The sequence below is a fragment of the Molossus molossus genome, unplaced genomic scaffold, assembly GCF_014108415.1.
Source record: "Molossus molossus isolate mMolMol1 unplaced genomic scaffold, mMolMol1.p scaffold_m16_p_12, whole genome shotgun sequence".
Classification (NCBI taxonomy): Eukaryota; Metazoa; Chordata; class Mammalia; order Chiroptera; family Molossidae; genus Molossus; species Molossus molossus.
The window spans coordinates 69,837,751-69,851,006 of record NW_023425347.1 but is presented as its reverse complement, the minus strand read 5'-3'; the positions used below and the strand labels follow the sequence as shown (position 1 = coordinate 69,851,006).

General features: G+C 36.1%; 1 protein-coding gene across 1 annotated transcript in view; it reads right to left on the bottom strand.

Annotated features, from left to right (window-relative positions):
• The window catches only part of STIL (STIL centriolar assembly protein), a 47,685-nt gene extending 34,640 nt beyond the window's left edge, over nt 1-13,045 (bottom strand). Inside the window, exons 1-6 of the mRNA XM_036256802.1 lie at nt 12,937-13,045; nt 8,613-8,720; nt 6,536-6,648; nt 6,026-6,213; nt 3,802-4,049; nt 893-976 (exon numbers count right to left, since the gene is read on the bottom strand). Coding sequence (XP_036112695.1) covers nt 893-976; nt 3,802-4,049; nt 6,026-6,213; nt 6,536-6,648; nt 8,613-8,720; nt 12,937-12,980 — 785 coding nt within the window. The 5' untranslated portion in view covers nt 12,981-13,045. The remainder of the gene's footprint in view (nt 1-892; nt 977-3,801; nt 4,050-6,025; nt 6,214-6,535; nt 6,649-8,612; nt 8,721-12,936) is intronic.
• Between the last annotated feature and the right edge of the window lie 211 nt (nt 13,046-13,256).

Here is a 13,256-nt window from a genome sequence, read left to right as displayed (position 1 = left end):
TACAGAATTGTATACCTGTAATTTATATAATTTTATTAACTGTCACCCCAATAAATTAAAAAAAATTGACGTAGCCAATACCCCATAGCCAATACCAGAAACATAGCAACAGAATTAAGTAGATTTCATGACCCACAGAACATGCGTTCTCATTTTTTGATTTTGCACATACTACTCCCTCCCCACGAATACTCCTTTCTATGATCTAAACACAAAAGGTCCAGTTCAATAGTGCTTTCTCTAAGAAAATATCCCCACCATCTCTCTTACAAGTACTAATAGTGCTCGTTATCAATATTGCTCATTTCATAGCAAATCACATATTTCCTTATTATTTTTCTATGTGTGAATATTGGAATATTTTATCACCTTACCTTGATTATAAATTTCTTGAGGAGCTTTAAATCCCAACACAGTACCAAACATAATACTATGCATATGGTAAGCACTTGATAAATATGGAATGAATATAAATTTATGACTGAATAATCTGTCTAAATGGCATTAACCACTAACTCAAAAGAGAAAGCCATTAACATTTAGGGGAATTTCTGCAAAATTGCCCGACAGTGAATTTTAAAGTGTTATTCTGTGTTCTTCAAGGTGCCTTAAGGACAAGTAGTGAAGACAGTTAAGAAACAGGGTTCTAACGCTTCTACTTCAACCAATAGAGCTCAACTTTCTCTGTTTTATACATTGAAGTTCTTCCAAAGACTGGGCAAAATCTTGTTTTAGCCGATTCTGCTATTAAAATAAGAAAGATTAAGAATCATTGGCCGTTGTGGCTTTATAAGGTGATCTAAGTTTTAATTACATATTCATAGTATGTTTATCATATATATTTGAATACATTTATGGTTGAAAAGGTTGTAACAAATAATGTGACACTTACATTCCTACTAATGGTAGAGAATAAATCTTGGGATCAGATTCCAACAAAAGTAATAATTTGCGTGTTTCATCCATGGTAAGATATCTAAACAGAAAACATTCATGTAAAAACAATTGGAAATATGTACTTTTTACTATTAAGAGATGATCTGAGTGCTGAAGCACATTTTAAGCAGGGGAGATAATTCAAATGAATATTTTCTCTCTCACACACATGTTCACAAAGAAAACAGTTCAAGGTGTGACAAAGAACTCCAGTAAAAGAAGGAGATTAAAGAGATTCAATATATTAAAATTAAATGTATTAAAATGGTCATTGAAAATTACACACCCTTTAAAAAAGTTTTGCTCTAAAAGTTCAACTTATTTTAATCAAAAGTATTAAAATTAAGGCTAACAATTTCAGGACCATACAGGCTTCTGTGGGTGAAGTGAACTTCCTTTTACTGTAAGTGTTCAAGCATCCAGGCGACGTGACTTCTCACTGAAGGAGGCTGAAATAGGTGAGATATATTCAACCTTCATGTACTACGTTATAGTCCTCCAACCATTATCACAGAACTTTGGAACCATCGTGATAGAACTTAAAAGCTACTAGTCCCTAAAAGGATATTGTGCTATATTTATACTTTGTTATTATGTTTATTACTGACAGTAACTTTTAAGGATATGAAAAACTACAGGAGAATTGTAGAGAGTTAATTTTATTGTTATGGCTTTAAGATACAAAAATTAAAACAATGCCATTTGTGATACAAAGTCTTGATAGTTCCACCGAGGGTATATTTCATTGCTATAATAACCGTAAAACACAAAGATAATGAATTTATCAGGCCATGTGACAAGATGATTAAGCCTGAGTTGGCAGGGGATTTATCAATGACACTTATACCAGTTTTGAAAACTCTTCTGCTTTGCCTACCTGATAAATTCTCTAAAATAACCAGCTTGGGCTGTCCATGATTTTCCCAGGCAATTAAGACACATCTTCCTGCTTTCCCTGACTGTATATAAACCCTTATTATCTTTATTCAAATGTTTACACATTAACTTAATGAACAGTAAGTATGCCTTTTTAAAATCTATTTAATTCCAGTGTCCATAATATCTAATCCATAATGAATCCAAATAAATGTTAGGTTAAACAAATGAATGTGGTCAAGGAAAAGAGCAAATTTCACAAATTTAATACATAATTATATATAATAAGGGGTAAGAGGAATGGATAATTAGAATACTGAACATCCTGGGTTATTGGTAGCATGCCAAGGGGTCACAGAAGGACAATTTAGAGAAAGGTAAATTCATACTTCACTAGTAGATGGTTACTAAGGATAATAAATTAATATTTTGGTTAATTTTAACACAAATTCCCATGTTCGAATTGAGAATCACTTTACTATTCCAAGGGAATTAAATGTTACACTTAATTCAAACATTTTAATCACCATCATGTTTAACCATTCCACGATTCTAAAATTTACCAACACTTAAAAAAAAAATTTTTTTTTCTTTATTGATTTTAGAGAGAGGAAGGGAGAGGAAGAGAGAGATAGAAACATGAATAAGAGAGAACATTGACTGGCTGCCTCCTGCATGCCCCCCTCCTGGGACTGGGCCCACAACCCGGGCATGTGCCCTGACCAGGAATTGAACTGGCGACCTCTTGGTGCATGAGTCAACGCTCAACCACTGAGCCACACAGGCCGGGCCAACACTTTTTTTTTATGCCCCTCCAATCAGAAAGGTCAGTATGTGGGACTCAAAATGGGATCTTTCTTGCTATTCCAGATACCCTCTGAAAAGAAAATCCTCCCTCTCCTTATCCTCTTTTGAAGAGGCATTTTTTTTAAAAGAATAAGACTTGGAGCTGAGTGCACCTTGGCAAACATTTCTGCCTCTAGAGACCTAAAAGGAACTAGGGTGGAGTCTAGTGGGAAAGGAAACCAGAAGTGAACTACTTATGCTTTAAAACAGAGGGTGCCTACATTGTCTAACCTAGCTCAGAAGACAATGGATAAAGAAAGTAGATGAGGATTCAGGGAAGCAGCCCTGCTGTGGAGCAGAAAGCATGCAATTTGGCTTACATTTCCTAAGAAACCAACAGTGGTGATAGGAAGCTGGAGAGGATGCTGCTCTAGCTATGTGAGGAAACTCCACCCTCAAGTGGTTGACAATTTGGTAAGCAAGAGTACTATAAATTATTATTTATCTCCTTTCTCTATCTGCAATGCTCATTATTCATAATTAAATAATTAAATAATAATGAAATTCTAAAGCCTCTTTTAGGCTCATAATCAGTCACTTATAGTGGGGGGAAAAAAAGACAAAGTAAAAAAATAATGACCTAAAACCTAGACAAAATAAAAGGGACAAAATGACATAGAGAATAATTTCTCTTTGTATTTTCAAATCACAAAATACAACCAATTTAATATCATTTTTACCACTAATTTTTCTTGGGGTGGTGGGACACAACTCTTTGAAAGAAAACTATATTCAGGCCCTGGCTGGTTTGGCTCAGCAGTTAGAGCATTGGCCCGCGGACCGGAGAGTCCCGGGTTCGGTTCCCGCTAAGGGCACGTACCTCGGTTGCAGTTTGTCCCCGGCCCCAGGTGGGGTCATGTGGGTGGCAACCAGTCAATGTATCTCTCTCACATCAATGTTTCTCTCTCTCTCTCTTTCACCCTCTCCCGCTCTGTCTGAAGACAAATGCAAAAAAAGAAAAGAAAACTATATTCAGCAAAAAATTAACAACTTCACTTTTCCTCTTCCTTGGTTATTTATCTAGCATTGCAGATCTCTGGCATGTAAACTGGCTATACAATTATTTCATATTATATGGTAATAATGATAATATACTATTGTGACCAATATTTAAAATTTCGGATTAATAGATCTTTTACTTACCCATATTTATAGGTACCTTGAACTTTAGAAATGTTCAGATTACTGCTCAAGTTTCTTGCCAAAGCTGTTGGAATAATGGGGATGGGCTTCACCGGTGTGCATTTAAAGGTATTTGCTAAAGTTACTGCTGCCCAATGTAAGTCAAAATCCACACTGTCCAAATTCTCCCTGGAAGTGATATGAGCTCTTAGGGAAAGCAGTTTACCACAATCCAAGGAATCTTTGCTACATACATGGTGCTGCAGAGCCTGAGGAATCAACATTATACAATTATTTTAAAACTTTGTAATCAGTCCACATCTTCAAAAGTTTTATTTGATATTGGTACATATATATATACATATATATCTTGCACTAACAAAATTAAACAATTTCTGATTTACATTTCAATTATCCCATTTTCTTCTTGTGACCAGAGGTTACATGAATAATTTTGTCAAAGCAAATAAGATTGACTGTATCAAGCTCCATCACATATTTCCAACTTAGATGTTTCAGTAATGTTTCAAATTCCTATTGGACAATGTCACTTCTAATAAATATTTATTATGTGGGGGAAAATGGATGTAAATTAACTCTGATTCAGTTCCAGAGAATCTAAAGTCCATTCCTCTTTTTTTTGTTAATCCTTACCCAAGGATATTTTTCCACTGATTTTCAGACAGAGTGGAAGAGAGGGAGGCTGGGAGAGAGAGAGAGGAAAACAATCAATGAGAGAGAAAGCCCTGGCCGGATTGGCTCAGCGGTTAGAGAGTCAGCCTGCAGACCAGAGTCCTGGATTTGGATTAAGTTAAGGGCATGTACCTAGGTTGCAGTTTGTCTCTGGCCCTGGTTGGGGTCCTGTCGGTGGCAACCACTTCATGTGTCTCTCTCACCTCGATGTTTCTCTCTCTCTCTCTCTTTCTCCCTCCCATCCTATCTGAAGATAAATGCAAAAAAAAAAATGTCCTCAGCCCTGGCCGGTTTGGCTCAGCGGTTAGAGCGTCGGCCTGCGGTCCTGAGAGACCCGGGTTCGGTTCCCGCTAAGGGCATGTACCTCGGTTGCAGTTTGTCCCCGGCCCTGGTTGGGTCATGTGGGTGGCAGCCATTCGACGTGTCCCTTTCGCGTCGATGTTTCTCTCTCTCTCTCTCCCTCCCACACTCTATCTGAACAACAACAACAAAAATGTCCTCAGATGAGGATAAAAAAGAGAGAGAGAAACAATCAATGTGAGAGAGACACATTGATTGGTTGCCTCCTACAGAACTCCGACCAGGGCCAGGGATTGAACCTGCAACCCAGGCTCATGCCCCTGACCAGAATCAAGCCCGCAACCCCTTTGGTCCTCAGGCCACCACTCTAACCACTGAGTCAAATTGGCCAGGGGCAAAAGTCCATTTCTCTTTTATTCTTTTCTTATTATCCCAAATTGTCAAGTAGGCTTTTCCCCTGTAGTTGCTTTTGTTCACTGTGTCCTTTCTAATCTGCCACCGCTCTACTACAGGCTAATACACCCTTCTTTAACACACACCTGACTACTGCAATGGCCTGACTATTCTCTGCCTTCATAGGTCAGCCTGCCCTATCAAATTAACTGTTCCTGATTTAACAGTATTTCCTCTTTTCAGAAACTTTCAATGACTCTAAATGACCCATATGACAAAGTTCAAATTTATTAACTTGGCAGATAAGGCTCTCTATAATCTGGTCAAAGTAATACTCCAATCTGACTACACACAAATCCAGCAAAAATCCATACCATTAAAGTCAGCCAGAGCACACATTGTGCACTTCGCCATCCTGGTTACACTGCTTCCTCTTCTGGAATGCTACCCATATTACCTATCTAGGATTTTGGCCCTCAGAAACCACATGTTTTTTGTTTTTTTGTTTTATTTTATCCTCACCCGAGGACATTTTTGCATTTATCTTCAGATAGAGCGGGAGGGGGTGGGGGGAAAGAGACACATTGAGTGGTTGCCACCCACATGATCCCAACCAGGGCGGGGACAAATTGCAACCGAAGTACGTGCCCTTAGTGGGAACCAAACCTGGGACTCTCTGGTCCGCAGGCCGACGCTGTAACCACTGAGAAACCGGCCAGGGCAGAAACCACATTTAATTGCACTGTAGGGTAACAAATTATTATGAATACTTAGTAAATGTGGATTTATTAAAATACAACATAGTACAGTTTGATTCTTGTGTTGAATTAAGAATAATAGAGTTATCAACAAATCTTACCTTAAAAGCTGAACTGAAGTCATCTGCATTATGAACTATTATTTCTCTTGAACAAAGTCCATGAGTATGAACTTTGCATGGAATCACAAAGTCCCCAGGAAGAAAAGCAGTAGGGCATCTTTCAGAGCATTCAGGCACTTCTCGACCAGGATCAAAGCGATCTATTGTCAATATCACACTTTCTTCATCTAAAGAACAAAAATAGCAATTATTATACAGACTGCCAACTAAAAATGTGAAACCAATCAAGCGAGCATATGTTATAGTGCAACACTGTATTTATACTAATAGTAACACTAAACTTATTTTTAATAATGACCTGCACATACATATATTCTTTCACCTGACCAGATTGTGAAATCTGTGATGAGAAGTGTCAAGTTTTACTCTTTTTCATAATCTTGGTATACAGCAAAGAACATCAGCACAAAGTACATTACAATAATTGGCTGAATTAGTAAACATAAACTCTATTATAGTAATAAAAATATATTTTTAAAAGTATATTACCTTCATCTACTGTGAGAGAACCAAGTAAAAAGCATGGCAAGTTCTTTTTATTCTGCTTAGCATGTCGACAAGCAAGTCGGATGGTCTTTTCAGTTACCACAAGCTTTGGATTTCTGAAAAATAACAAGTCTTTTATAAAGGTAGTGGATCTGATATCCTAAAAAAAACCCTCCTGCCATGAAGTGTTGCCTAAAATATAACTCACATCTTTAAAAATGTACAGAAAGACCACTGTCGGGACATCCTAGCGTCAAAGGCAGGGCATAGGGAGAGTTGCCTGGAAATTAGAACTGTAATAAGCACACACTGAAGTTATAGTTGTTCTCCAGGCATTTGCTTAATTTTTATAAATCAGAATAGGGACTGATAAACTATGAGGCCAGCTTCCTGTTTTTGTAAAGTTTGACTGAAATAGTCACATCCATTTGTTTACTTATTATCTAGCATTAATGAATATAGAATATAAATAAATATGATCCATATGTTTAAAGAAATATAAAAGGGACTCTAAAATATGAGCAAGGAACAAGATACTATTAAAACTACTAGCCAATTTGAAAGACAACAACAAACTTGTAGAATTCAAAATACAATCAATTAAAAACTCAATGGATTATATATAATCAACTGGGGATAAGTTGACTATAAAAACTGTTTATTATTCTATAAACCGTGCATATGTATTATAAAGTATATACAGTATACTTCCACATTTAAAAAACCTAAATGAACAGGTTAGATGGCAACTAAACACAGCTAAAAAGAAAATTAGTAGAATTGAAGAACAAAAGAAATTACTCAAAATGTAGCATAAAAAGATAACAGAAAATATAAAAGATAAGTTAAGAGATGTGGAGAGCCTTGGCCGGTTTGGCTCAGGGATTAGAGCATCAGGCCTCGGACCAAAGGGTTGTGGGTTCGATTTCAGGTCAAGGGTGTGTACCTGGGTTGCAGGTTCAATCCCTGGTCCTGCTTGAGGTTGTGTGGGAGGCAACCAATCAATGTGTCTCTCTCACATAGGGAAAAAATATCCTCAGGTGAGGATTAACCAAAAAAAAGAGAGAGAGAGAGAGAGAGACATGGAGAATGAACAAATCTAACAAATATTTAATTGAACTTCTACAAGCCTGTTTCTGTCAATGATATCACCCTTCTCTTAAATACTCTTTGACTTGTATCTTCCCTTCAGTACCTCTATTCAGTAGATCATCAAATGCTATAAACTGTTTCTTCAAAACATTTCATTTCAGTCTTTCCTTATGATCTCAATACTGTTTTAAACCCTTATAATTGTTACCATTGATTGAATACTTCCTATAATCCAGGCACTGTGCTAACTGATCCTTTACAGAGTGTATTACTTAATCCTTACAAGAGTACTATGAAATAAGTATCATTATCCCCATTTTATAAATAAGGAAACTGCTCTTTGGCTACTTGACTGAGATCACATAAATAAGAAATGGTAGAATCTGGATTTGACACTCTAAGCAGTCTGACTCCAGTTATAGCACCTAATCCATCATGGCATAAATCCACGTTTTTTATATTACAGAAAGCCATCCCCCAGATAGGCTGACTCTAGGCTTTCCCTACTATGATCCATCCTTAGAATTCTATTTTCCTAAGTAACTCCTTTATATAAAAAAAAATCTCAATGGATTCCTAATTTCTATTACTTTAAGCCTAAGTTTCTGTGTCTTTCTTTCAAGATCCTGGCCATAATCATAATATTATATATTCCTTCTAATATGGTCTACTCACTCAAAATCAGTTCAGTCTTTTTAATGCTCTACAAAGACATCATGCTGAAGCATTATGATAAACCCTTTCAGTTTTTATTATTTAGTCTCTTTTGAATTCTTATAATATTTAGAACTTTAGGTTTGCAGACTATTTTAACTGTGAAATTATTTCTAAAAAATATGAAGAACATATTTGATAAGAAGCAGAAGGGAGGAAATATCCTGAATAAAAAGGTAAAAAAAAATAAATTAGTTACAATAATCAATTTTGCCTTATACATCCTTTTGACTCGTTTTTACTGGTTTGATTTGAAAAGAGAAACATCTTATACCTGTAGTAATTAAGATGTAAGTAGATGAAATCTCCAATTGGCATTGGGTTCCAAAGTGCACATTTTGATGGAGGAAAGTAAAATGGTACCATCTTGCTTGAAGAAAACCTTTAAAATAATTTCAAATAATAAAAAAAAGAAAAGCAAATTTAGTAGACACTTTATAAGAAATAGTTTAATTTTAAATGATGAGGGTTTGCAGATTATTTATTTTAGAAGAGTTAAAAATATTTTTATAAGTAAAAGAAGCCCTGGCTGGTTTTGCTCAGCGGTTAGAGCATCGGCCCGCGAACCAGAGAGTCCCAAGTTTGGTTCCCGCTGGGGGCATGTACCTCGGTTGCATTTTGTCCCCAGCCCCAGCTGGGGTCATGTGGGTGACAACCACTCGATATGTCTCTTTCACATCGATCTCTCTCTCTCTCTCTCTCTACCTTCCTCTCTCCCTCCCGCTCTATCTGAAGATAAATACAAAAATGTCCTCGGGTGAGGATAAAAAAAAAAAAAAAGTAAAAGAATCACTTGTAACTCTACTATCAAAAAAATAAACACTCAAAATTGAGGTATAGTTTTTTTCTGTCCTTTTTTCTAATGTATACATAAATTTATATACACACAAGCTTTTAAAAAAGAACAGGAGTACTAATCTTATAAAATCCTCTTTAAATAACAGGAAAACAATATAAGACATGAATTTACACTTAAATTTAAAATTAAAATTTGTCTTTCAGAACCAATTTCTAGATAATTGTTAGATAATTATCTAATAAAATTATGAAACACACAAAAACTTAATAGCGTCTTTACTTTCAGTGTTTCCAACTTTGGTATCTTGGGCCCTATCACATAATTACTGAAGCATCAAAAGGACATTATAAATAATTCCTCAAAACAATTATCTTAGGGGTTGTATAAAGCAAGGTTTCAATATTAGATCATATAGGGTACCATCACATCATATAGGGTACCATCACAAAGTTTTTATTTATGTAAGTGAGCAACATAAGAAAACCACAAGAAAAGGAAAATGGAAAAAAAAGACTGGGGAGAAAATATCAGCCAGAGTCACATGTAATTAAACCAAGAAAACTCTGCCAGTGAGCTTACCCACAACAGTGCATTTGCCTGGTAGTAAACTGTTAAGTAGTTGAACTGAAAGAATATTTATCATACCATTCACTAAAAATACCTTCTTACTTTCATGTATCATCTGATGAAGCTTCTGGACTAAAATACTAGCTCCAGTTTACTGATCACCTACTATGTACCAGGCATCCTGCTGGACAGATACACAATATTTCTCACTGAAACTATCCCAGAAACACTTCACTGTCCATTTTATTGATAACAAACTTAACTTCCCTAGCTTCAAGCAACAATTAAGTAGCAAAGCTGGGATTTGAATGTTAAGTGTAGCTGATTTCAAAGCTTATACTTCTTAGAAGCTCAATGGTGTAGTATTTGAGAGCCTGGGTTCAAATTCTGGCTTCACCACATTCCTAGCTATGTGCTATCAAATCCTTATTTGAGTTCATAATATCCACAGGAAGAATGTTCAATCTCCCTGTTTTGAAATGAGGACATAATCTGAAATTAAGAAATTTGTTCATGGTTCTAAAGCTAATAAGTGACAAACTGTCAATTTAGCTACGTCTCTATAGCTAATATATTTTATCATTTACCTGTTGATGAAAGGCAGTATGATGTAGTGGTTAAGAGAAAAAAAGTCTGGAGAGTGCCCTGGCCAGGTAGCTCCGTTGGTTAGAACGTCAACCCAGAAATCAGAAGGTTGTGGATTTGATCCCCAGTCGGGGCACGTAGAGGAGGCAACTGATTGACGTTTCTCTCTCACATCCATGTTTCTCTCTCTCTCAAATCAAATAAATATATCCTCAGGTGAGGATTAAAAAATAAAGTCTGGAGATCAAATGCTTAGGTCTGAAACCTGGCTTCAAAATGTGCTGTGTGAACTTCATCAAGTTATTTAATGTCTCTGTGCCTCTGTTTCCTCACCTGTTAAACAGGATAGTATCAGTATCTCTTGGCAGTTGTGATGAATATTAAATAAATTCCTGGCTTATTGTAAGTACTAGTGTTAGGTATTTCTTTTTGCTCCTCAGTAGTTCATAGTACCTTTAAATCCCAAGCTGCACTACTTTGAGTTTACTTAATTGTATTATAGAATAAATGAATATTAAATTTATGACCGCCCAGCCAGTGTGGCTCAGTGGTTGAACATTGACCATGCACCAAGAGGACAGGGCACACGCCCAGGTTGTGGGCCAAATCCCCAGTGGGGGGCATGCAGAAGGCGGCTAATCGATGTTCTCTCTCATTGATGTTTCTAGCTCTCTCTTCTTCTCTAAAATCAATAAAGGAAAAATAATAATAATAAATAAATCCCTGGCTTATCATAAGTACTAGTGTTAGGTATTTCTTTTGATCTAGGTAGTCCATAGTACCTTTAAAGCCCAACCTACTTCATTGTATTACAGAGCAGAAGTCACATCGGTTTTAAATCCTGGCTATACCACTTACCAATTACCTAACTTTGGCTTGGTTAACCTCTCTAGGCTACAGTTTCCTCATTTAAGAAAAACAAGAAGGGGGTAATAATTGTATTTACAACTCTTAGGATTCTTGTGCAAATTAAGAATAATGCATGCAGTCTGGCCGGCATGGCTCAGTGGTTGAGCGTTGACCCGTGCACCAAGGGGTTGCCGGTTCGATTCTGGTCAGGACACATGTCCAGATTGTGGGCCCAATACCCAGTGGGGGGCATGCAGGAGACAGCCAGTCAATGTTCTCTCTCATCAATGTTTCTATCTCTCTCTCCCCTTCACTTCCTTTCTCTCTAAAATCAATAAGGGTGGGAAAATAAAATAATGCATGCAAAGCACTTGGCATAGCAATTTTAATAAATGTTTCTCTTAATCTAAGGTATACACATAGACTTTGGAGGCAGGGGAGACAAAAACACTCTTAAATTGGGCGCAAAATTTTGCGTGTATGTGTATAAGAACTTTTTCTTAGGAAATGAAATTCATGGCTACCAGATATTCAAAGCAGTCTGTAATCGCAAAATAATTCAAAATTGCTGCCCTAAAATCCATAGATTACTGGAAAACAGAGGTCTCAGTAAAACAAAACAAAAAACCCCCAGAAAACCAGAGTTGTATATGATTGAAAAACTCAAAAAGAGTGGGGTGGGAGTGGGGAGGAGGAGGTCAATGGGGGAAAAAAGGTGGGACATCTAAAATATTTTCAACAATAAAGATAAAAAGATATGTGAGTGTATCAAATAAACACTGTGTATCTTAAATTTACACAATGTAATATGTCAATGATAGAAATTAAAAATGAAAAAACTAGAGGTGAATATGCTGGAATAATCCATTTAAATCACATGGGTAAATTATTTTACCTAGAATATAAGGCATAAATTTGACCCAATAATAAGTTAACAAAGAGAAGAACTTCTGTTGACAAATTTTCAAAGACTAAGAGGTGGCAGAAGAACAGAAGGGCCAAAATTATGTGAAAGAAATAAGATAGCCTTGTTGTGTCATGTTACCCATTGTCTTGATCAAGAACATCTGGCACAAAGAAAAGCAATACAGAGAATAAAGGTAACTCATGGATGCAATTCTAGTTTAGAAGAAAAAAAAATTCACGTCAGCACTAACTGTTCTTCTCTAGAGGAAAAAAAGAACAATAAACTCTTCAAAGAGGTGATTCAAAGAGGCAAATAACATAGCCAATTTGCATGGTCCCCTTAGTATTGACAGACTGAGAAATCAGGAGACAGGTGGCAAGCTCCTCCTTTCTACTCCACATGAATGGGAAAAAGCTTAGGGATATTTAAGGAAACTAGGTATACCCAATGTGAAATTTTTCCTATCAAGGAATTAGGGTTCAGAAGAAGGAAGGAACTCAACCACTTTCCCACTTGTCTAGGATATAAATAAATTTTTTGCCTTAGAGTTTAGTACTATGTTCCATCAATAAAAAGATCCTGTGAAATTAAAATAAGGAGGGAATGAGACTAAAATTAACAAGTGCCTACTCTGTGCCAGATCCTTTAGTAATCTTATATAATCCTTCACAAACATCTTCTGTTAAAAAGAAATTACTATCTTTAATTTACAGTTGAGGAAATGGAAGCTTAGAGAAGTTAATTAACCGGACCAAGTCATCTACCTAATAAGTGGCAGAGCTGGGATATGGACCCAGATATTTCTGATTCTAAAGTTTTTTCCCCTTGTATTCCAACCTACCTTCTGAAGTTATGTGGGGAAAAAAAAAAACTATAAAAATATTTCTATACCTGGTATGCATCTGGGACCCTGCAAGAGGATATGGAGGCTCCATGATAGTTCGTGAATGATTTATTCAATTTCAAGTGCTCAGTATCCTAAAGAAGAGAATATCACTAATGAGTGATAAAAATAAGAAACATGATTTAACCACTTATTAACAAATTACAGACAAAATTAGGTTACTTATATAAAGTGCCTTCATCTATAGATTAATAAGATAAAATGCTTGTGGCTTCTGATCATAGTCATTCTGCCTATAAATTAATGTTAATATTTATTCTAGGCAGCAAAACCTACCAATATATTTATTCATTAAGGAAAGCACAGA